We start from the raw sequence: 26519 nt of genomic DNA on the forward strand, positions 1-26519 counted from the left end.
TACTACGTGTCCTGTGAATCAATAGTCCAGGTCGAGTGTTAGGACACACAAAATCTTGACATGTTTTCTATTCCCGGTGTCATCCAAGATGGGATTTCATATCTTAGCATATTTGTTATGTACCTTTACCGGAATAATAGTTGCCTCTTCGCCAAGACATGCAAGGTAACTATGGGGATCTTCTTCAAATTCCAAACTGTACCAGGGTAATTTGCACGTTATCAGTTGTGACATTACTCAAGCGCTTTTTTCGATTGAGCTGGAATGACGGCCACAAAGCGAGGCTTGCTTTTTGTTTTGATTCCTGCTCATGGATCTTTCACAGCGGAAATCAAAACAGTTTACGCCAATCCACTCTGATTTCAGCCACGATCCTGGACCTACAGCCGATAAATGTTTATGTGGCTCAAACCAATATTTAAAGATTTTGATCAATATTCACCGTCAGACACGCAGTAAGAGTGTGTGTGAAATCACCTATTTAGAAATGAGTTGAAATTCTCTTCAGAAGCCTTTGCTAACGCATTTTCACATTGTTTGCTTTTTAGAGACCAGGTTTTATCTGTTAAGCTCCAGTCGGACAAGGAGATTCGATTTATCAAACAAATATTCAACCAGTATGAGGTAATGGTTAGCTTTTCTTATCTGGGCATTTGTCAATGTTTTCTTATAGTTCATTAATTTTACCTTTTGCTGAGAGAATTGCTTTGCTTTGTAAGTACAGAATCCTTCTACAATGTTCTTTAAAATTCCATGTGTTTGAGCAGTGTTCAAATGTAACAATTTAGACCAAATATCATCCCAGTTCCTCTTAACCAAGCCTTTCTTCCATTGTCTAGCTAATGGAATTACCCTTGCTTAGTTTCACTCTATCTGACTGAAGACAGAGCCAAATTGTATTCTGCTTTTTGTCCTGGATTTATGTCTTCTTAACCAGCAATAAACATTCTGCTTTTAACCCGTCTGGTTCACTCATACCCTTCAGGGAGGGTAACTGCCATCCTTACCTGGTCTGGCTTACCTGTGACTCCAGACCCACAGCAATATGGTTGACTCTTAACTGGCTTTTGGGCAATTAGGGATGGGCCATAAATGCTGCCTGGCCAGTGAAGCCCTCATCCAGTGAATAAATAAAAAAAACAAACCAACTGGCCACTATTTATCCCTCAACCAAAATCATTGCTGCTTCTATCTCTACATTATCCCTCACCAGTCATTCTGTTAAAGCAGTTAATCTGGTATCTATGTTCATTTTCACACCCCAATCTATCAGAATAGCAGATTTGATTTGATTTGTTACTATCCCGTCTACCAAGGTACAGTGGGAAGTGTTGTCTGACGTGCTTTACAGGCAGGTTGTACTATACGAGTGCAGTTTGTGTACAAGTGGCATTCTTGAAGCAGGTGGGGACCTCAGATCATAGCAAGGGCAGGTTAAAGATATCTGTGAATACTTCTGCCAGCTGGTCTGCACAGGATCTGAACGCACGGCTGGGCACTCCATCTGGGCCAGTCACTTTCTGTGGGCTCACTCTCAAGATGGCCGATCTAATGTCTGTGATGGGGACTGAGGGTACAGGTGCACCCGAGGCTGATGGGATAGGTGTCATTGTTTCATTGATCTTCTGTTCAAAGCGAGCGTAGAATGCACTGGGGGCATCGGGTAAGGACATACTGTTGCCTAAGATTCTGTTCCACTTCACTTTGTAATTATGAATGCTTACAAAATGTTGTTGTTTGTTGTGAGGGGAATTGAGTATGAAAGTAAGGTTTATTATCCTTCAGTTATACAGGACGTTGGTGAGAATACACCTGGAGGACCATGAAAAGTGTTGGTCACCTTATTTAAGGAAGGAATTAAACCAAAGCAATTCAGAGAAGGTTGACCAGACTAATACCTGGATTGAACGGGTTGCCTCATGAGAAAAGGTTAGGTTTGTATCCGCTGGAGTTTAGAAGAGGAAGAGATGATTTAATTGAAACATTAAAGATCCTGGGGTACATTGACAGGATGTGGAAAGGAGCTGGAGAGTCACTGTTTCGAAGTGACAGGCTGGCTGTTTAAGACAGAGATAAGAGTCTCTTTTCTCACAGAGAACCAAGAGTCTTAGAAGGCAGAGATAGATAGATTCCTGATGATGAAGTAGCTGAGAGGTTATTAGGTGTAGGCGGGAATATAGAGTCATGCTACAAATGGTGGAGCAGGCTTGAAGGGACATGTGGCCTGCTTCTGTCAAATCATATGTTTGTACTAAAACCATTTCCTCTGGTTACCAAGCCTCCTGGCTGTGGAAACCATTTCTCTCTATTTAATCTATTGAATCCCTTCCTCTTAGTCTTCTCTGCTCTGCGGGCAACAATCCCAAAATCTCCTGTTTCTCCACAGATTAAAGGTTCTGACCTCTGGTACCTTCCTGGTCAACCTTTTCTATACAACCCCTCTATTATCATCTGGTACTTTTGCACAGAACTGCAAATATTATTCCTCACCTAAATGAAGGATGTCAAGTGTGTTGGGTGGAAATTTGCCTTGTGTACGGGTTCATTCTGATTCCAGTTCAAGGCTTCTTTGCTTTTCTCGGGTGGGCAATGTCATTATTTTTCGAGCATTTTGAACTTTCCCTGAAAGCTGGCAGTAGTCGACTTCTGGCAAATCTCTCAATCCAAAGACTGGCCTAACAGGAGAAGATATGGATCAAGGAATTGGAAACATTTGAATTTATTAAATAGATTGCTCGTCAAAAACCTCATCCCCTTAAATGGCTGGCTTTGAACTACCAGAGGGTCAGTGGACCTTGCTAACCTGCTTCAACATCACCAATAATCACTGTACAATCTAAATCCATTGTTGGGACTTCAGTATAAAGCCCTTAGCTACTTGTGGTGAGGCATTAAGAATATTGCCAGTTGCTGATGAGTGCCCTCCTTCCAGGGTAGATGGCAGACTAACCCACTTTAATATCAGAAAATAAGGAAGGTATTGTTCAGTTTTGAGGTTCTGCAACCACTAGACAAAGTAGGGACATTATAATTGTGTGATGTCACATCCTAATTTCATGTGATATAGTTACACCATCAACCGCATCACTGAAATAACGTCACTTCTGGGATCTTTCTGGTGTCTATCAGCAGGCTATAAGACTGTACAATGTAGCCACTCAGCCTGTAGAATCTGCCCCATTGTTCATTGAGATCCCAACTGATAATCCCCAACTCCACTTTTCTGGCTTTTTCCATAACCTAACTGATTAAATATCTGTCTCTCTTAGTCTTTATTATACTTAAACCAACCTCTAAAGCCCTTTGCAGTGAAGAATTTCACAAATTTATTACCTTCTAAGAGAAGAAATTCCTCTTCCTCTCTGCCTTAAACGCTTACACTGAGAATTTCAGGTAAAATCACAGTGAAGATTTGAAGAGACCATTTGGTGCATTGTATTAGGGTGGCACTTTGAAAGTGCTATGCTATCCTCTCACACAGTTGTTCTTTCCTCACAGCCCTGCAAACATTTTGTCCTGATTATATTTTCCATAAAACACCCAGTGGAATACCGAATGACTCAATGTTAGGTATAAAATCCAAAAGGACTGCGGATGCTGTAAATCAGGAACAAAAACAAAGTTGCTGGAAAAGCTCAGCAGGTCTGGCAGCATCTGTGGAGGAGAAAACAGTGTTAACGTTTCGGGTCTTGTGAACCTTCCTTCCTCAGAACAGTTCTGAAGAAGGATCACCGGACCTGAAACGTTAACTGTTTTCTCCTCGATAACAAAGTGTGACGCTGGATGAACACAGCAGGCCAAGCAGCATCTCAGGACCACAAAAGCTGACGTTTCGGGCCGAGACCCTTCCTCTGACGTCAGCTTTTGTGCTCCTGAGATGCTGCTTGGCCTGCTGTGTTCATCCAGCTTCACACTTTGTTATCTTGGATTCTCCAGCATCTGCAGTTCCCATTATTTCTGTTTTCTCCTCCACAGATGCTGCCAGACCTGCTGAGTTTTTCCAGCAACTTTGTTTTTGTTCAATGTTAGGTGTGTTTTAGCCATTGACATTGTGTTACTGTTTTAGCGAGGAGTTGTGGGATATCTTTAACTTAAGTATGGTGCACAAATTGTGGACAATCCCATTAAAACGAAATCCCAGGCAGACCCACTGAAAGGAGTCTCGTTCACCAGGAAGAATGGTTAAATTTTATCCTACTCTTAGCAGTGCCCAAGTTCTTTCCTGAGAGACAAATGATGGTTAATTTGGGTGTAGTTATGTGGAGAATAAATTCGTTAATGTGATACAAAATGCTAATACACAATTTCATTACCTGCAGGCTGTTCTGTGGCATCCAAGCTCAGTCGATAACATCAAAATCAACAAAGAAATCCACCTTTACTTCAATGCATCCAATGTTGAAGAGGTGAAAACTCAGCTGACTGCATCGACCATCGCGTTTAGGTATGCCAAATGCATGTTTTAATATATAATGATACAGTTAGACGGAATGCAGAACTGAAAATGCTGCAAACCCTTCTGGTCCTGCAGCCAAATTGGGTCTGTGTGGATAGACAGTGACTACTGGCAGGCAAACCTGATTTTTATACCCACCTAATACTCACACACCTTCCAGAAGGGGGCAGTGGACAGCAACTAGCCCTTGATAACAAAGTGTGGAGCTGGATGAACACAGCAGGCCAAGCATCATCTCAGGAGCACAAAAGCTGGCGTTTCAGGCCTAGACCCTTCATCAGTGTGCTCCTGAGATGCTGCTTGGCCTGCTGTGTTCATCCAGCTGCACACTTTGTTATCTTGGATTCTCCAGCATCTGCAATTCCCATTATCACTGAAGCAACTAGCCCTTATTGAAATTCTTTGTGTTCCTCCTCTCCCTAAACTATTGATGCTAAGTGCCAATTGCAGCATTCCCACTGCTCCCCCAGATGGTCTATTTTATTCTCACACTCTCACTGCCCTTATGAAATTTGATGCTTACTGCTTCTGTGTCTTTTGCTAGTTTTGTTTGCTTGACCAGTTGCTTTCCAGCAAGCTCAGAATGTGTATCATCTTCAGGGTGTTGATTGAGGATGTTCAACAACTCATAACAAAACAAAAACTCACAAATGTTCCTTTTACACCCCGTGGCTTTTCTTCGTATTATGAGATGTATCATCCACTGGAAGAGGTAGGCATTTGTTAAATTTTTCATTTCATGTTTATATAAATGTATTAAGGAAAACAGAGTGGCGGAATGGGGAACGTTCATTGAAGACAGATGTCGATGATACTGTTGTTAAGTGCCCTAGTTATCTTTTGGTCCCCAGACGTTAGAAATAATGACATTATTTGAGAACTGTTCGTTTTTAATGTAACTGCCAGCTGCTTTGTTAGAATGCGATGCAATGTTTGACTTTCCAGTGTAGTCACGAGTATTACCCACTGGAACACTTTCACATAGACTTGCTTCCTGACTAATTAGTTCCTAGCTCTTTACAGGGAATGCACCAACATTCATGTCCTGTAATTGAGAATAAGAATTGTTAAATTTATTTATTTCCATAGGAGAAAAGGGACTTCAGATAGACAAACCTCTAAGACCTGATGATATTATAGAGTCTGAGTCATCAAATTGTACAACACAGAAATGGACCATTTGTTTCAACTTGTCCAAGCGGCCAAATATCCTAAATTAATCTAGTCCCATTTGCCAGCATTTGGCCCATATCCTTCTAAATCCTTCCTATTCAGATACTCATCAGATGCCCTTTAAATTTTGTACGAGCCTCCACCACTTCCTCTGGCAGTTCATTCCATACACAGACCATCCTCTGCATGACAATGTTGCCCCTCAGATCCCTTTTACCTTAGGTCCTTCTCACCTTAAACCTACGGTGTCTAGTTTTGGATTCCCCTGCCCTGGGGAAAAGACCTTGGCTATTCACCCTATCCATGCCCCTCATGATTTTATAAACCTCTATAAGGTCACCCCTCAGCCTCCGACATTCCAGGGAAAACAGCCCCATCCTATTCAGCCTCTCCCTGTAGCTCAAACCCTCCAAACCTGGCAACGTCCTTGTAAATATTTCTGGAACCCTTTCAAGTTTACCAACATCCTTCCTACAGCAGGGAGACCAGAACAGAATTTATTTCTCTGCGCATTAACAGAAATGGATGAGGAAACTGCAGATATCGAGTTGCCTTTTTGGATTTGAAGACTGCAAACATCATTTTCTTCTTTATGTTGTTGTAGGGGGTGGTTGGGGCGGAGAGTGGTTATATGGTAAACTCCAAATTTGCCAGTTTAAGTAATTTTGGGGGAAGTTACTACATGAGTTTGTGATGGAAGGTCAGGTCTGTCCACTCTGGTTGAGTTTTTCGCACTTTCAGGATGCATTTGATAAGATTCCATGCGAGAGATTATTGAAAATGCAGAGAATCGAGGGAATTTTTTGAGATTGCTTACAAGGTAGAGAGTGGAGAATTGGGATTCAGGTAATATTTTCCGATTGGCCAGATATTATAAGTGGTGCTTAGTGGGGTCTCAAATTTTAACCATTACAAAACATATTAACTTTGGATAATGTATCAAAGAAATTATATTTTAAGATGACACCGAACTAATATCTTATCCGCCCCCATCTCCACTGTCAGCATTCTGCAGGGACCAACCACTCCTCCATCACTCCAGCACTATGTCACTCCGCCCATGGTACTGTCCCAAACACAGAAGGTGTAACACTTGCCCATTCACCTCTTCCCTGTCCAAGGTCCCAAACACACCTTCCAGGTGAAGCAGCGCCTCATTCATATATCTCATTCAATCTAGTCAGCTGTATTGGCTGCCCACAACATTGTCTACTCTACACTGGTGAGACCAAAAGGGGAACGAGTGATCCTTTGGCAGAACACCTCTGCTGTGTCCGTAGGAACGGCCCTGCTTTCCCAGTTGCTTACCATTTCAATAAAACACTGTGCTCTCCCGCTTACATTTCTGATTAGTGCTTGCTGCAGTGTTTCAACAGAATAGAAAACCAGCTTGAGATTTTCCCTTTGGGCACCCTGTGGCTGTTTGGACTCAATGCTGAATCCTGCAACTTCACAGCCTGACTTCTAGGCCTTTGTCCTCTATTTTCTTACATCCTCTATCTCCTTCAGTCCTTTCCTCCTATCTGTGCCTCCAACTGGGGCATTTGGAGCACCCCCTCACAACTCAAGCCCCTCCAGTCAGGGGGACCTTCACCTTTAGAGGCATTCCCTTTTGCTCACAGCCACAGATTTTAACACAGAAATGTCCCAACGACTTGTTCCTTCAGAATCGGCCCTGAATGAAAAACTAAGCCTCATTACTGTCACAGAAGGTAGGTGTATTGTAAACTTTGGTTCATGAGCTTATTCCAGCAGTTTTTCAACTGCTTCAGGAAAAATAACTGAAGAAATTTGGAATTAAATTTGTTCTCCATCAATTGATTTAATTTTGATCTTGATGACAGCAAGTAGCACCAAAGGTGTAATCTGTAATGTGTTTTTGAGGTAAAATCCCACTGGGGCACAGTGAGGGGATTGACCTCACAGTCATTGGAATTTGTGTAGTGTGTAAAATTCACACACAATTCCACCAATAGTACATCACACTGTATTCCTAAGTTTTGTCTCAGCAAGTCTGTCCTTTCCCTCTGTAGACATTTCAACCATTCATACAGTTTCAAGCAGACAGCTCAGTTCCACCCTCTGAAGGAGGGCCTAGGCCCCTTCCTGCTCCTAAGATGATGCTTGGCCTACTGTGCTCATCCAGCTCCACACCTTGTTATCTCAATCCCCATGGATTATGGTAGAATGAGGGATATGCCAGGCCCTGTGGTTACAGATTGTGGTTTTGAGAAATTTCATTCAGACATTAGTAATATTAGTGTACTGTTTACCTTATAGTAACTTGTTACATCAGATATTGCCAAGGATAACATGAATTTAGTTTAACAAGATAAATTTATCAATCTTATACTTTCTGGTCTCCCTGTTAAACTTGAAAGGGTTTAGAAAAGATTTACAAGGATGTTGCCAGGGTTGGACTGATTGAGTTATAGGGAGAGGCTTAAATGTCCAGAGCTATTTTCCCTCGAGTGTTGGATGCTGAGGGATGACCTTATAGACATTTATGAAACCATGGGGGGCATGGATAGGATGAATAGCCAAGATCTTTTCCCAGGGAAGGTGATTCCAAAGCCACAGGGTGGCGAAAGATTTTAAAGGGACCTACGGGGCCATCCTGGATGTAATGCGTGTATGGAATGAGCTGCCAGAGGAAGTGGTGGAGGCTGGTACAATTACAACATTTAAAAGGCATCTGGATGGGTACATGAATAGAGGGATATGGGTCAAATGCTGGCAAGTGAGACTAGATTAATTTAGCACATCTTGTCGGCATGGACAAGTTGGACTGAAGGGTCTATTTCTGCGCTGTACAGTTGTATGGCTACAACAGTGAGCTGAACTTAAACAAAACACAATCAACAGACATTCTACCAAGAGAAGATTATAAATGCTGAATGCATCGTCAGTAAACTAACATTAAAATATTCAAAGTGTAAATCGTCAGAATGTAAAGAAAAGCAACTATTCATGAAAAGTTACGATTTTAATACCTCCTTAACCCTATTCTAAAATGTTTATGCTTCTTTAATCAGTAAAGACCTTGCAAGTGAGAGGTTGGTGCCCTTTCAGTGCCAACTCGATATAAACTCGAGCCAGTCACTAGCATGCTATAATTCTGAAAGTGGTATCACCGGTTTGAAAATGGTATCGCGTCAGTACCCAGGAAAGCGTTTGACAGAGTCAGGTAAATCTGCAATCAGTAAGTATGGAATGCTGGACCAGGTCAAAGGATCTGGTAGTCGGAACGGACAGTTGCCTGTGGCAGAGCTCGGTGCTCGTGGATGTTGACACTGACCCTGGTATCAGCCAGTCTTGGGAAACAACATAGCTCAGAGGCAGAGGTGAAGCTTCTGCTGGGTTCATTTCTGAACAGCAGAATCGGTCATCAAAGGTCAGGAGCTGATGAATATCAGACACGGACCCCCAGCTGATGCTGCAAATTAGTTTTAACTTGAAAACGTATGGGGATGATGCAAAAGAAGGAAACAGATTTCAGTAGTTACTCAGAGTCTTGAGTTCTCTGCAGAAAATACTCGGTTAAAGTCGTTACTTCCCAGTGCATGTTAAAATAGTGCTTCAGGACATTGGGAGATGGGTGGTTACTCTAAAATAACCAGGCACAGTTCCGAGTTTAAATGATCACCTTTGGATAGTGGTCTCGACCATTTGTCTGTTGGACGTATCTGTCCAAACTAAACAGGGACACCAGATGGTTTTGGCTTCCATACACAAAGCTTAATGGTATCTTTGACTGAAAAATGTCATTCCTTGACGGGCAGAACACATCTGGCTGAATCTTGCTGCAAATTGGGCCAGTGTTGATTTCAGAGGAGGGTTTACCTCTGTGAGTCCTAGCAATTTTCCTCACGCAGCATTACACTGCTCACTTCTTCATTCAGTATCCAAACCCAGGCCTGCATGGTGCCACTCTTAGTCATAGAACGGAATCATAGAATCCCCACAGGCCATTCAGCCCATCTAGTCCGTACTGAACCTCTGAAGAGCATCCCACCCAGGCCCATGCCCCTACCCTGTCCCTGTAACCCTGCATTTCCCATGGCTAATCCATCTAACCTGCACATCCCTGAACACTATGGATAATTTATCACCACTATGTGTTCAGGAGCAATGAAACTGATATGGACCGGTGCCTGGATCCTGGGACTTTCACAACGCAGGCACCATGTTTAAGCACCAGCCGCACTCTATGTACCACACCATCAGTCTCCAGGGTCAGTGCCCCAACCATGGTCTGGAGGAATGCACAACAATGCTGCAGGAAAGTGAATGGCCTTCCGTATCCTGTCATGGTGCGTTCTGCAACCTTCCCTCTTCTACCTCACGCTAAATCAAGTTCTGCTGTTGCACCCACCTCCCACCGAGTCCCATGGTCTACAACTCTCACTATTGCATGTAGCATTTTCCAACAATGCCTGTCACCCAGCCAGTCCTCCTAATCTACTAAGCCTTGTTGCCCTGTGTGCTTGCTCCCCACCAGCCTTCCTGGCAGCTGACAGAATAGGCCCCTGACTGACCCTAGCCCCACTTGACTGTTCATTGCTGCCTGTCTATCTGCCTGTGCTAAAATGCAAGGCCAGGTTACTGGGAGCATCGAAGTTAACCTCAGAGTGAATGCTAATAAAGCAAGCTTAAAGCCCAGAAGAAGATGCTTGTTATTCTAATGCACAGAGTCGGGTGTTAGTCTCAGCACACAAAGTAGCCTGGCAGTACTGCTGTACTGTCAGGTCCTGAAGATCCTCAAAGTATGATATTGAAATGTTGAACTGGATTATAACTGAGCCCAAGTTGAGACACAATGATGTGGAACATGAAGTCTGAGAACAGTCATCCCAGACACAAAACATTAACTCTGCTTTCTCTCCACAGATGCTGCCAGACCTGCTGAGCTTTTCCAGCAACTTCTGTTTTTGTTCCTGATTTACAGCATCCTCAGTTCTTTCAGATTTTATTTTGAATGACATGAGATTAGGTAATACTGAGATGTTACTGATTGTGTTATGGACCAAACCAAACTCCTCAATATATATTCAGAAGATTGTCTGACCCTAACTTTACTTTTATTTTAAACATAAGTGTAAGGTGTTGCATTCCAGATGCAATTCAAAGGGTCAAACTTCTCGATGTTAAGCAAAACACATTTTGTTTTCACACTTACATTAAAATACAGATAAAATAAAAATAAAATAAAAGAATTGGCTTAACTCTAACTGTATCGAAATGCAAAATAAAGCAGTATATATATTAACTACTAATTAACTAACTGTTCCAATATAGTAACATCCCATAAACACGCCCTTGGCAAAAGGCAAATTCAGTAAAATAGATTGTCTCACATGCAATTCTCTAGACCAGGAGAAAAATATCAGAAAACTCTGAGACAGAGAGTAGCAGGGAGAGATGTACTGCAGCTTCCAAACCCAGATTCAAGACCTCCACAACTGCTACTGATAAAATAAAACTATAAATCCTGGATCTGTGGGAGCTTAACCCCATCCAATTTCTATTGTTTCTATTGTTCTGACATTAGGGGAAAAGATCCTAAGGCCACAGAATCTGTTTTCTTTATAGGTTTTGAAGTAGATTGCTTGTTACCTCTGATCTCAACTTTTCTTCATCTGAAAAAAAGGACAAAATACACCTCTTAAAGCCACAGTTTTGTCACAATGACAAACAGGTCCCTTATCTCTCATGAATGGGATTCTCATCTGGCTGTGAGAACCCTGGATGGAAAATCAGACTTCTATCTCTCAATGACAACATCCTCATTTTTCTGACCTCTCTGTATTTTCCCCAAACAAACTCACCACTGCTCATGTGTCCAGGAGCTGGAAGAAAAACAGCATTTTCCCTCTAGACAATTCAACGTCCAAACAGCATATAATTTAAGCCAGAAGTTAGTTATGAGCATATATCAGACAGCTTAAAAGGCATTTCCTCTACAAATCCTATTCAGCAATATCACTGAGCTCTCTTTCTACAAAAACCATCTTAATTCAGCCCCTTAAGTCAATTCTCCGGTCCTCTGTTTTGAGATACCGAATTGTTTCATAAATGATTTGGAAGTTTTCACCTCCATCACTTTATCTGAGAGTCCTTTTCACGTTGACCGCAGTGTATGAAGAAAGATGTCCTGCGATCTTACATTTACCTTTTGACAGTTTGGGACTGTACCCTCTTATTTATTGATATTTCCTTTCGTCACAATCCTAATTATCCCTTATGCTTCCAAGAAAGCTTCTTCTTCAGGTTGCAAGGACCTTGCTTTACCTCATAATTCAATCAGTTTAATATTAGTTGCTATTCCCCCTCCAGTGCTCAATGGCTCCCTTTTGCTTTGGTGCCTACAGCTCTGTACAGTTTGTCCTTCAGTTTCTTTAAGCTATATTCGAATCTCCCCACTTCTGACCATCCCTCCATGATAAGATCAGAAGTGGGGATGTCCGCCGATGGTTGCACAATGCTCAGCACCGTTCATGACTCCTCAGATACTGAAGCAGCCTGCAACAAGATCGGGAAAATATCCAGGCTTGGGCTGGCAAGTAACATTCACAGCACGTAAATGCCAGGCTATGACCATCTCCAAAATAAGACAGTCTAGCCATCGCCCCTGGTTATTCAATGGCGTTTCCATTTGCTGAATCCCCCAATATTAACATCGTTGGGGTTACCATTGACCAGAAACTCACTGGACGTGTCACATAAACATAGTGGCTACAACAGCGGGTCAGAGGCTAGGAATCCTGCAGCGAATAACTCATCGCCTGTCCACCATCTACAAGGCACAAGTCAGGAATGTGATGGAATACTCCCCACTTGCCTGGATGGGTGCAGCTCCAACAACACTCAAGAAGCTCGACGCCATCCAGGACAAAGCAGCCACTTGACTGGCATCACATCCACAAGCATCCATTCCCTCCACCACCGACGCTCGGTAGCAGCAGTGTGTACTATCTACAAGATGCACTGCAGACACTCAACAAAGATCCTCAGACAGCACCTTCTAAACCCACGGCCACTTCCATTCAGAAGGACAAGGGGAGCAGATATATGGGAACACCACCCACTGCAAATGATCCTTACTGCAAGTCACTCACCATACAGAGTTGGAAATATATCGCCATTCCTTCAGTGTCGCTGGGTCAAAATGTGGAATTGCCTCCCTCGTGGCATTGTGGGTCAATCCATAGCACATGGACTGCAGCGGTTCAAGAAGGCAGCTCACCACCACCTTCTCAAGGGGGCAACTAGGGACAGGCAATAAATGCTGGGCCCAGCCAGTGACTCCCAGTGAATAAAAAACATTTGAGGGCTAATATTATGCACAAATATAATGGGATGGCTTCTAAATACACACCTTCTTAAATCAGACAATTAAGAACACTACCAATTGGTCAAGCTGAAATTATTCTCGCCAGGTTTCCAGTATCTAGTGCATTCTGTTCTTATAATATGTGACGAGTTAGTTGAATGGAATCTATCTGTATCTCAATCATAATAATTGGGAACATATCACTGGAAAAAAAGATTAACATTACTGAAAGTGAATCCCACTCACTCCTTTCAATGTACATTTCATTTACCTGGGCCCTATGTGATCATCTGAATTAAATTAATTCCTTGTCTTTCTGACTCGATATTATTTCCAGATTTATTTATGGATGTCACAAATTACGAAAGCATATCCATCTCTCATTCAAAAAATACTTATTGGGTCATCAGCTGAGAAGCGGCTAATTTATGTCCTAAAGGTAAAGGTTTACCTCGATTTTATTTGTGCCTTTTCTCGCCCCCCACTTGAAAGAATGGCCAGACATTTACCCTGTTATTGTTCTTCTTTGCCAAGGTTTTCAATGGCACTGTGTCCCCAAAGGGTGCTTTGTGGATTGACTGTGGCATCCATGCCCGTGAATGGATAGCACCTGCCTTCTGCCAGTGGTTCTTACAATATGTGAGTTTTATCAGTCGACAGATTATATTTTGTTAATGAACGTGTTCAAACTGTAGTATAACACATTGTCTGGAGCAGGTGGGACTTGTACCCACAGAGAGGGGAATCTCCAGTAATACTTGGAATTGAATGCACTTGTAATGCTGGACCAGTGTTCTGAGGTGTACAGAACAAATCATACAAGTCATACGGCACAGAAACAGACCCTTCGGCTCAACCTGTCCATGTTGACCAGGTCTCTCTTAAATCTCTCTCCACTCTCTGGTTTTGAACTTCCCTACCCTATGGAAAAGACCTTATCTTTGCCCCTCATGACTTTATAAATCCCTATAAGGTCACCTCTCAGCCTCCTACACTGCAGGGAAAAAAGTCCCAACCTATCCAGCCTCTCCTTAAAACTCAAATTCACCAATCCCATTAATCTGCAAATTTATAGCCTCTGTAAATCTTTCCTGAACCCTCTCCAATTTAATAATATCCTTTCTAAAGCAAAGTGACCAGAACTGTACACAGTACTCCAAAAGTAGCCTCACCAATGTCCAGTGCCACAACATGACATCCCAATTTCTACACTCAGTGCTCTGACCAACGAAGGCAAATGTACCAAATGCCTTTTTCACCCTCCTGTCTACCTGTGACATCACTTTCAAGGAACTATTTACCTGAACTCCTAGGTATCTCTGTTCAGCAACAATCCCCAGTGTCCTATCATTAAGTGTACAAGTCCTGTCCTGGTTGGCATTACCAAAACGTGATACCTCAAATTTATCTAAGTTAAACTCCACCTGCCACTCCTCAGCCCACTCGCCCACCAGATCAAGATCCTGTTGTACTCTTCTTCATTGTCCCTTAGACCCACCAATTTTGGTACCTGCAAACTTACTAACCATACCTCCCACACTCATATCCAAATCGTTTATGTAAATGACAAACAACAGTGGACCCAGCACTGGGAATACAGGCCTCCAGTCTGTACAACAACCCTTCACCACCCGCTGTCACCAAGCCAATTTTGTACTCTATTTGGGTAGCTCCCCCTGAATTCCATGTGATCTAACTTTACTAATTTGTCTACCATGTGAAAAGTGAGACCAGTATGCATTATTCACAAGGTTTCTCCTTCAGGCCCAGAGGTATGAGGACTACCCTGCACTGTAATATACAGACTACATACAAAACAAAAACAGTTTTTAGATTTATAAACAAACACAGGCCTGTTATTCCCCTGCCACAACTCAGTAAAAACAGAGTCTCCGAGAATTAGAAATTAATCTCTAGACAACTGCTGTGAGAAACTCCAGGGAAACCCATTAAAAACTCAGATTTAAAAGTTGTACTACCTTTATCGCTGATGCCCTTTTGACTGACAGCAAACAAAAAAACAAGTAGACAATGAAGAGTTTTCCCCTTTTTCAAACAGCATAAAGGTGGTGTGGGACAGTCATGGTGGCCAATGGCAAAGACGTGGAGGCAGGGCAATTAGAGGCAGGAAGGCAGAAGATACCTCCCCAAGGAATATACCCCACTGCAATAGGAACCCCTACAATTTACTGAGTGCAGAGTAAAGCCAGTAACACAAAGAGATGCTGTTTGGCCTGCTGTGTTCATTCAGCTCCACACTTTGTTATCTTGGATTCTCCAGCATCTGCAGTTCCCATTATCTCTAACACAAAGACAGTCACCTGCTGGTATTCTTGGTCACATTCCTGAGTGTTCTTGAGCAGCCAATGAACCCTCCGATGTAGGTATAAATGCTTCATGGCTCCTTAAGATCCCACAATTTGTTGAAATTATGCAATTAAAGAAGTAGCGTGCGCGAGGAGAGAATCTTGGGTGGCATTTGCTAAGATATTGGGGCCACTTCTTCCAATAGAATGCTCAGCAGCTGTCAGGTGAGGAACATGTTGTTGGGAACACATTTGGGAGCCTGCAGCTCTTTACTAGACCATCAATACAGACATACTAATACAGACATTTATTGGTTTTGTCTGATCAATTTTTAATTTTGCTTGTAAATTTAGACCGTTAGCGTTCTCCCTGTTTGTAAGGTACAGTCTTTGCAGACTCCAACTGACAGCACAGAAAGAGCATTCATTCTCTCATTCCTGTGATAGCTCTTTGAAAGAGTCATTTCTTCTTTTAATGAGCTGTGGCAAGCAAATAGAGTCATACAGCACAGAAACAGGCCCTTTGCCCCAACTAATCTATGCTCACCAGGTTTTCTAAACTGAATTAGTCCCATTTGCCTGTGTTTAGGCCCTATCCCTCTAAATCTTTTCTACACAGTTGCCTGTCCAAATAGCATTTAAATGTTTTAATTGTACCCACCCTACCACTTCTTCTTTCAGCTATTTCTATATACACACCACCCTCTGTATGAAAAAAGTTGCCCCTCAGGTCCCTTTTAAATCCTTCCCCTCTCACCTTGAACCTATGCCCTCTAGTTCTGGACTCCTCTACCCTGAGGAAAAGGCTATTCACCCTACCTACACCCCTCGTGATTTTGTAAACCTATATACGGTCATCCTCCTCGACATTCCATGGGAAACATTAAGTACTTGTGAGGGCCGAGACAGATAGATTCATAAATAACAAGGGAGTCAATGGTCATCAGGGCCAAATGTGTGAATAGAACACACTATTGATGCTCCTCTAGTCCTGCCTTGCAAAGCTCTTCAGACTTGATAAAGAAAAATAAATTCAAAGCTATTTTACCACACAAAAGGTTCTGAGAATGTGGAATACACTATCTTGGAAGAAAATAGAGGTGAATTGACAGGGATTTTCAAAAAGTAAACATTTACCTGGAAATATGGGATATTGATATGGAATTAAAACAAACTTATATGGTTAGCAAGATAACAAGGTGTACAGCTGGACGAACACAACAGGCCAAGCAGCGTCATAGGAGCAGGAAGGCTGACATTTCAGGCCTAGACCCTTCTTCAATCAGTTAAATGAATTGAATGGCGTATGTAAAATTACATACAATTCTATCACAGCCTATATTCCTCACAGATTGTAAATATATGGAAATTCTAGCCATACATATATTGTGTCTCTGGTTTCAGTTAATGGTCATTTGAGTACATAACAAAAGTTAAAGCATTGGATCTGTCATGTTTTAGCTTGTCGATACAAAGAACCCGATAATCAATAACATTCTGAAATCATTCGAAATATATGTTCTCCCTGTTTGGAACGTTGATGGCTATAAGTACACGTGGACAACTGTAAGTTTTTCAGTTCATTGTTACCTTAAGATTTAATGTGATAACTGCATTTGGAGTAACTCTGAGGAGAGAAAAACACATGAGCATTTTTCTCATAATTGTGTCATCTTAAATCTACATACAGTTCTGATAAGGATGTGGGGAGTGTTTATAAAAACCTACCAGTGAATGGTGTTTGACCAGGTGAGGAGGAGTTCACAGCTCCCCTCTTTTGGAACCCCTTCTCAGTCAGTTGCAATTTTTTTTTAACATGTATCCTTCAGACTTCAATTAAACTTGGTTATCCAGATCAAAAATGAAGGAAAGCCAATTCCGAGGCTTTCTTGAATGAAAAAATGGACCTTTATTACTTGACTAATAAGAAACATGCAGCACAAAGGTAACTGTAGTAATTAGATTAGATTCCTTACAGTGTGGAAACAGGCCCTTCGGCCCAACAAGTCCACACCGCCCCTTGCAGCATCCCACCCAGACCCATCCCCCTATAACCCACCCACCCCTGAACACTATGGGCAATTTAGCATGGCCAATCCACCTAGCCTGCACACCTTTGGACTGTGGGAGGAAACTGGAGCACCCGGAGGAAACCCACGCAGACACAGGGAGAATGTGCAAACTCCACACAGACAGTTACCCGAGGCTGTGAGGCTACAGTGCTAACTACTGAGCCACCGTGCCGCCCCAAATTGTAAGGACTGGGGTTCAATCTCTTTTTCTGGGTCTTTTAAGTCAAAAATAAATTGAAACAAATAAAAATCTGCTCAGTAAGCCACTTAACAAAAGGTCATCAACCTGTGACATTAGTTCTGTTTCTCTCTCTACAGAGGAAACTTGACCTGCATCATTTACAGCATTTTATGGTTTTATTTCAGCCTTCCCAGCATTTTACTTTTGCTATCAAAAACTGCCCAGGATTGGTTTTCCTCTGGAAAATAAATATAGAAGGAATGTAACTGGCAATATCTTTGCGAGGCCTTCGATGTTGTGATTGAATTCCTATGGATTCATTAATAGAGAAGGATACCCTCTTACGTTTAACGACATCCTTCCTGTAGAAGGGTAACCTGAATTGTATGCAGTATTCTAATAGTGGCCTCACTAAGGTCCTGTACGGCCGCAACATGACGTCCCAACTCCTATATTCAATGCGCTGACCAACGAAGGCAAATGCGCCAAATGCCTTCTTCCCCATCCTGTCCAGCTGCGACTCCACTTTCAAGGAACTATGCACCTGCATCTCTAGGTCTTCTTGTTTGGTAACTCTCCCCAGGGCCCTACTATTAACTGTATAAGTCCTGCCCTGGTTTGCTTTACCACAGTGCTGCACCTCACATTTATCTAAATTAAACTCCATCTGCCACTCCTCAGCCCATTGGCCCATCTGATCAAGATCCTGTGTACTCTGAAATAACCTTCTTCATTGTCTACTACATTATCAATTTTGGTATCACCTGGAAACTTACTAACCATGGCATATCGTTTTTTTCCCTGCCTGTATGTGTGTAAGAGGGAATTTATAATTGGATTACAGTTTCAATTAGCAATATTATACGTGGTCAGTTTACCTAAAGCTGCTTGTAACAAATTGTAATTCTGTTGGTAAGTACAGTTTCCTGGTCTGTGCTTTCTGCCAACCTGGGAATGAAAATCAGGTAAATTGGGAAATTTCATACTTGTTTTTAAAACTCTTCCTTTTTGTCATGACTCCGGTCATTTTGAAAATGGTGAGGCTTGATTTCCAGGGCACCTCTCCAGTGAGTCATGACAGTTGGAATCTTCTTCTCTGTAGTATCAGGCATTTTATAAAATCTAATGTCGAAGACAAAGCTTCCCTTGCCAGATAGATGTTTACCAGATCAACATAGGCGTGCTCCATTTCTTTCTGATGCCATCATGGGATGTGGACATCTTTGGCTCAGCATTTATTGTTCACGGGACAGCTCAGAGGCAGGACGTTGCTGTCCATCTGGAGTCACGTGCATGCCAGACCAGAAAAAGACAGCAGATGGGAAGGTGATGTTCTAGTGGTATTATGACTATAGACTATTAATCTAGAGACCCTGGTAATGTTCCGGGAACCCAGGTTTGAATCCTGCCAGGTCAGATGATGGAATTTGATTTCAATAACTATCTGGAATTAGGATTCTAATGATGACTTTGAAAGGATTGTCAACAAAAACCAGCTGGTCTGGCCTGATTGTGATTGCAGACCCACAGCAATGTGGTTGACTCTTAAATGCCCTCTGGGCAATTAGGGATAGGCAATAAATGCTGCCTGGGCAGTGACAACCTCATCCTGTGATTGAATTGAACAAAACACAATTCCTTCCCTTAGGGGACAATTGTGAGCCAGATAGTTTTTTTACAACAATGGCTGCCACTCAGCTAGTTTTTAACTCCAGATCTTTGTTCAAATTTCACCATTAGCCAAGATAGGAACCATGTGAACCCACATCCCCAGAACATTCGCCTTGGTTCTGGATTACCAATCCAGTGACATTACCACCACACCATTGCCTCCACTGAGGTTAAGTTAAAACAAAATCCCCTATCTTGGACTTGTACATTGGTAAAGCCACTTTTGGAATACTGCTACAGTTCTGGTCACCCTGCAATGGAAAGAATATTATTACATTGGAGAAGGTGTGGAAAAGATTTACCAGGATATTGCCAAGATTGGACAGTTTGAGCTACAGGCAGAGACTGGAGAGGCTGGGACTTTTTCACTGGACTGTAGGAGGTTGAGAGTTGACCTTATAGAGGTTTATAAAATTTTGAAATGTATAGATAAGGTGAATAGCAAACATCTTTTCCCTAGGATGGGGAAGGTCAAAACCAGAGGGTATAGTCTTAAGGTGAAAGGAAAAAGATTTATAAGGGACCCAAGGGGCAACGTTTTCACACAGAAGGTGGTGCATGTGTGGAATGAACTGCCAGAGGAAATGGTAAATGCAGGTACAGTTACAACATCTAAATGACATTTGGATGGGTACATGGATAGGAGATGTTTAGAGGGATATGGGCCATATGCTGGCAAATGGGACTAGTTTAGTTTGGGAAACTTGGTCGGTGTGGACGATTTGGACCAAAGGGTCCATTTCCATGCTGTATGACTCTATAACAAAACTAAATGTTGTGAATTGAATATTTCAGGACCGCTTCTGGAGGAAGAACCTGTCCAAACATAATGGGGGTCATTGTGTAGGGACAGATCTAAACCGGAACTGGGATGCAAACTGGTGTGGTGAGATATTTAAATATTTCAAAGCACAAAGCTGAATCCAACATCACTTCTTCTCACTTTTACTTTGAGTAATTTGTTTCCACATTCACAAGAATTAAAGTAACAATGCCATGAAGTCCATGTAGTCTGTTTCAGGTGTCTGTGCATTCTGCTGCTTGAAGTGGTAAGTGGGACCACTATCAGTGTTCCTACGACAAAGTCATAAGGAGGCAATTCTCCATCCAGTCAGGTATGATTAAAACTAGCCTCAACATGCCAAAGCAACAGATTTTATTATTGAAATGCGGTAGAGAAATAACCAGCAATCAATCGAAATACTTGGGAAGTTCTAAATTCACTGTACAGGAGATTGACTTTACTATCGATGAGAATTGGAATGAGCAGCTCTCAATCTCTGGAACAATTGTCACTTCTGATGTAGAGCAACAGGATATAGAGTCATGAATAGTGGTCGCAGAGTGCAAACAGCAATTTTTCTTTCTAAGAAAATACTTGCTGGAGACACAAAAGTGACTCTTTCATATGAAGGAGGGGATGCACCAGTCTTGCACTGGACACAGAAGATGATGCTTAATTGGCAGCTTCGGTGTTATTGATAAATTGATGATTGCACTTTGCAGAACACTGAACTTGGGGTGAAAAAACTTGGGGTCGGAGAAGAGTGAAAATAAAGCCATATTTTTTCCGAAGCTGTTCGGACTGAGCAAGAAATCTCCAGTTCTTATCTTTGCAATCCCTCGAGTGACTTTGCTTGGTTTCAAACAGACATTGCCACTGACTTAGTGCTAATGAATCAGTGATCCAAAAGCTTGCGTTCAAATCTACTGATATATCGATGATCTGGTCCAACGGTTTACTTGATCAGGATTCATTTGTGAACCAAGATGTAAATAAGTGGTTAGTTTGTGCCAGCCTAGTTTGTTGTGCCCATAGTTGTAAAGGACACAACTCTAGGCACTAGAGCAGTACCACCAACGCTGTCTATGCAAGACCATGCGGATCCACTGGGAAGAAAGTTGCATCAACATCTCAACAAGGCCAACATCCCCAGCACTGAGGCACTGCCCACCCTAGATGGGCTGGGCACATCGTCCCCACAACCAACACAAAACTCCCAGCTCTGAAACAAACAGGTGAGTCCCAGGTGGACAGAGGAAGCGCTTCAGTGATATCCTCACGGCCTCACTGGCGAAGTGCAGCATTCCCACAGACGCCTGGGAATCACTGGCCCAAGACTGTATGAGTTAGCGGAGGAGCATCCTGGATGGTGTCTCGAGATTTACCACTGGGGAAAAGCGGAAGCCAGACAAAAACGGTGAAAGGACCGCATTGCCACACCAACGTCCAACCCACCCCTTCCATTGACCACCTTCTGCCCCAAGTGTAACAGAGCCTGCAGTTGCCACATCAGTCAGTACAGCCCCCTACTGACACCCTGAGAGTGAGAGAAAGTCATCCTCATCTGTGAGGGACCGCCAATGAGAGGACTGAATGAAACCCTGAGCCACAAAGACAAGAAATGACAGAAATAAACAGTAAAGAGAATATTGGGAGAGAAGGAGGTATGCAAGAGAGAGAGTGTGTAGTGCTGAGAAAAATAATGACACAAAATATACTACAGGAAGTTATAACAATTAATTACCAGAAGGAGCAACCAAATAGATGCTCAGAAAAAAAATCAGAAAATAAAACGGAACAGAAATAAGTAAAGAGAGAATATAATCAAACTGTTCCTTTGGCTGAACAGTTACTATTGCAGCGTAGATCACAGTTATTTTTTATTCATTCGTGGGATGTGGAAGCCATTGGCTGGGCCCAGCATTTATTATCTGTCCCTAGTTGCCCTTGAGAAGGTGGGGGTGAGCTACCTTCTTGAGCTGCTGCAATCCACCTGCTGTAGGTTTACCCACAATACGATTAGGGAGGGTATTCCAGGATTTTAATCCAGAGACACTGAACGAACGATGATGGATAGTGAGTAGCTTGGAGGGGAACTTGCGGCTTATGTAGCACCCTCTGGGGGAATTGCATGGGAAATTGAATGTTTCTGTGGATAGTTTCTCTTTGCATGGAACCTATCAAGAAAAATTGGAAACTTTGGATGATTCTGATGAAATTAAGTAAAATAATTACATGGGAAACGGTAAAGTATTAGATGCGCAATCTACCTCTTAAGTAACTACTAAACTGACCCAATATTTACACCACACACCGCTATAAACACCTCCTCCAGACACCTCACATGTCCCAGACCTGACCTGATACCTCCGGGACTATATTTGTCCCTGGAGATTTGCCATCCATCCCTTGCCCCAGGAACTGACAACCCTTGACCCCAGGATTCTACACTGCCCCAGTCCACCCCACATCTCAACATATCCAGACCCACAAACCACCCAACCTGCCATGGCCGTATTCTCCCCTCCAACTTGCTGTCGTTGCTGGAGAAACTCAGCAGGTCTGTGGGAGAGGGAAACAGAGTTAATGTTTCAAGCCCAATGGCCCTTCTTCAGAACTGAAAAATCCAAAATATGTTGGCTATGAAGAAGGGTCACTGGCTAGCAAATCCCCTAGAGAAACTCTGGCATATAGCCATTTGTTTTGTGTGTGAAATTCACACCCTCAAAACATTCGGCGACACCTAGTAGAGCTCATTCCCCTGATGTTCAAGAATGCACTGTACCATAAAATGCCCAGCAATCTGCAATACTAACCAAATTAATACATGAAAATCAATCTAATATTTTCATAAAACAATAAACATTTCACACAAGAATTTTCTTATCACACTATATATTAAACAGCAAATGTCTGCAACTGGTGCAGAAATCTCTATACACTGTCCTACATTAATAAGCATTTTTATTGTTAAAAAGAATTTTGTGATTAAACTGTATCCTGTGCTCATTTTGTCTATTCCCATGTACAGGTTCTGGGGCATCAAGTGACCCATGCAGTGAAACATACTGTGGGCGTTACCCAGAGTCTGAGCCAGAGGTGAAAGCTGTAGCTGCCTTCATCAGGAAGAGATCAGATCACATCATGAGCTACATTTCAATACATTCATACTCTCAAATGGTTATGTTTCCATACTCCTACAAATTGTCTAGGTCTAAGGATCATGATGAATTGGTAAGAGATTTACTCAAATATCCGCACGATATTGGATACATGTGGGCACACATGAAACTGCAGTCCAATTGTGTAAAACTGCTTGGGTGAACTAATATTCAGAATCTCTCTGTTCTCTAGAATTATGTCGCATGGAAGGCAGTCACTGCTGTCAGGTCAGTGCATGGCACCAGCTACAGTTATGGAAACTCAGCAAAAACGATCTGTGAGTATGGCTGTGAGATTGTGTGTTGAGGAAATCAGTTTGCAATTATGGCAATCAGGTCATTAAAAATTCTTTGAAACAAAAATTGGATTCCCACGCAAAATGATACAGCACAGAGAGAAGCTGTTTGGCCCATCGGGCCTGCGATGGCTCTTTGGGGCAGTTACCCAATTAGTCTCACTCCTCTTGCCCATTACCCACAAACGTTATAGCCACTACAGGTTCCAATATCTCTTCTGGATACTCGCACCACTCTTTCAAGTATCCTCGAGTGACAATTTACTGTGTAAAGACTTTTCCTCAGGTCACCTCTGGGATCTTTTCCCAGTTGCCTTAAACACATTGGGGTAGAAATTCATCTCAAATGGGTGGCACAAAACAGGCACTATTAGAACAGCCATCTGTTATATGTAGCTCCTGCTGTTCAGAGAAAATCAGGTGCTGTGCAGAAAATGCTGACCAAGGAAGAAAACATGCACCTTTTGCATAAAACAAAGAACTGGGGATCTGGTATTCACCTTTACCCAGTTTAGAGTTTTGGCATTGCTTTTCGAAGCGACAGTAATTGTGTGCAAGAAAACACAGTGAGGAAACTGTTTAAAATCTCCAACAGAATGAGCCCTTCCAGAGTAAATCTCTTACTTGAAACTGAACATTTCCTTAATGTCTGAACTCTATCATTGTTTTATCGCAGAGGGAACAGAAAATCAGATCATAATTATCCATCATTTAAATGACAAAAGACAGAAAAACTTCACATTTATAACGATTAATTCTGTTAATAACCTTAGAAAACCGAAGTTTGCAAGCATTTCATCGATTGCTATCCATTGAAAAAAATAAATTGTGACTATTTATTATTTGAAGTGGGTGTACTGTATTTTTGCTTTCAAGAGAGAAACCTTAAATTCAAGTGCAAGTCCAACAGAAACTGGCAAGTTTTCTAATGGAAGAATAAATCTGCCCAATTGCAACTTTTCCATCATAAATCGTGCGAAGTAGCTAGAGACACAGGGAGTGCTGATGTCAATCCAGTCTTGTTGGAGAATCTTTGCTCTTCCTGCTCCCAGTGTTAGATCCAGACACCATCATCCCCCAGCCTAAGGATCTATCCTTGGCCCCTCCTCTTATTTCTCATTTACATCCTGCCCCTGGGAAACATTACATCATGTTACAGGTATACACTGACAACCTCCACGTTGACCTCACCCCAAACTCTTCATTGTCTGATTTCTCAAACTGCCAGTTGCAATATTTCCTTTCTGGTTGAGCAGGAATTTCCTCCAGCGATATATGACTGAGGCTGAAGACATTGTCTCTAATCAGTGCCACAAACTCCCTTCCCTAACCCATCAAATCTTCTCTCCAAACCCCCACCTCAGCAATTTCCTGAGGCATCCATGCCTTCACTCCTTCTATGTTTGACTACTCCAACATGTTCTTGGCTACATAAAGTATTGACTGTATCCCAACTCCCACTCCAGAGTCAGCGGTGATATATATAGTTAGTTAGAGTCAGTAGTGTTGTGTGTAGTTAGTTACACAGTCAGAAGTGATGTGTGCAGTTAGTTACAGAGTCAGTATTGATACGTTTGTAGTTAGAGTCAGTGGTGATCTGTAACTAGTTACAGAGTTGGTGTTGATATATGTGGCTAGTTACAGAGTCAAGTCTTGATATGTGTAATTAGTTACAGAATCAGGGTGATCTGTGTAGTTAGATGCAGAGTCAGTGTTAATGTTTTTAGTTAGTTACTTGGTGATCTGTGTAGTTAGCTGTCTGGTGCATGATTGTATCACAATCATCAGTGATTGACGTAGCTATATGTGTTTTGCCCTTTGACTTAACCTATCAATATCTCTTTGATACTATGCTTCCATCTGCACTAATTTCTATACTACCAATCATCATGACATCGACAAACTTGGATGTATGGCTCTTTATTTTATTATCTATAAATACAGTAAGGATCATTATGGGATACCACTAGTCACCTTCTTCCAATTTGAATACATATACATGTTTTCTACTGACTAAATAATCTCCTAAATCAATACTTTGCCGTCAATTCCATGTGCCTCTTGTTAACATTTTCTGAAGGGTCTCAACCCGAAATGTCAGCCTTCCTGCTCCTCTGATGCTGCTCGGCCTGCTGTGTTCGTCCAGCTCTGCACCTAATTATCTCTGCCTCTAGTTAATGTTGTTTACACGTAGCTTTGAATGCCTCCAGACATCAATATAATCTACATCCTTCGGCATTCCCATCTGCTAATTTAGCGCTGTCCTCAAAAAATTCAATTCCATTTGTTAGTCATGACTACTCATCACAAACCCCTGCTGGCTGGCACGAAATTCAGTGACAGAGGGAGTCATAGAAAGTCAAGTATTGACGTCATGTTCATACACTTGCGCTGCAACTAGAAAACACTGCACGGGCAAGGAGGAGCTAGAGTATAAACCAACCCTCCCATCTGTCAAATAACAGAAAAGGTCAATCATAAAGCCTTCATTGGTGCTGTCGCTAAGCTTGGTCCATTCGACCCAGGCATGGAGTTGAAGTTGGGATTTGTACAGCTAAACAGCTCACTGGATTAATGTATTGACTTGTCACATGTTCCTCTCTTTTGGGATAGTGTCTAAATAACGATGGCTAGCAAATCAAAATAGATTCCTAAATCCCCCTCTCATTATTGTTGCAGATTTATCCAGTGGATGTTCAGATGACTGGGCTTATGATTTGGGCATTAAATATTCCTTTACCTTTGAACTTCGCGACACTGGGACATATGGCTTTTTACTTCCACCTTCCTTCATAAAACCAACTTGTGAAGAAGCTACGGCTGCTGTGAGCGAAATTCTACACCATATTGTCCAAAGGATTTGAACGAATTCACCTCTACTCAACAGTATCAATAGAAATGTTTAGTTACAACTACAATGATGTTCTATGTATACTACAAGCTGCCCATTTGCGTGGGATAGCTTATAAGCTACACCCTATAATTCTAAGGTATTGACTTCATAAATTGAATTATCCAATTATTTGGACAGGTAGAAGTGTGGAATTTAATACCTACAATTTGAATAAAGTAATTTTCAATTAGAA

The 26519-nt window shown here is 42.1% G+C and overlaps 1 protein-coding gene across 2 annotated transcripts; it reads left to right on the forward strand.

Annotated features, from left to right (window-relative positions):
• Positions 1 to 26519, forward strand: cpb2 (carboxypeptidase B2 (plasma)). 2 transcript variants are annotated; one of them, XM_048540244.1, is made up of 11 exons: positions 2 to 165; positions 549 to 624; positions 4320 to 4444; positions 5057 to 5168; positions 13300 to 13401; positions 13497 to 13601; positions 16730 to 16834; positions 19988 to 20078; positions 23008 to 23210; positions 23331 to 23415; positions 26113 to 26519. In XM_048540244.1, exons 1-11 carry the CDS (start codon positions 89 to 91, stop codon positions 26295 to 26297), a joined length of 1266 nt encoding a protein of 421 aa, XP_048396201.1. In that variant the 5' UTR covers positions 2 to 88; the 3' UTR covers positions 26298 to 26519. The 2 variants fall into 2 exon arrangements, with proteins under 2 accessions (XP_048396202.1, XP_048396201.1); XM_048540245.1 differs by lacking the exon at positions 16730 to 16834 and having other exon boundaries at positions 1 to 165.

This window comes from Stegostoma tigrinum, chromosome 12, assembly GCF_030684315.1.
Source record: "Stegostoma tigrinum isolate sSteTig4 chromosome 12, sSteTig4.hap1, whole genome shotgun sequence".
Classification (NCBI taxonomy): Eukaryota; Metazoa; Chordata; class Chondrichthyes; order Orectolobiformes; family Stegostomatidae; genus Stegostoma; species Stegostoma tigrinum.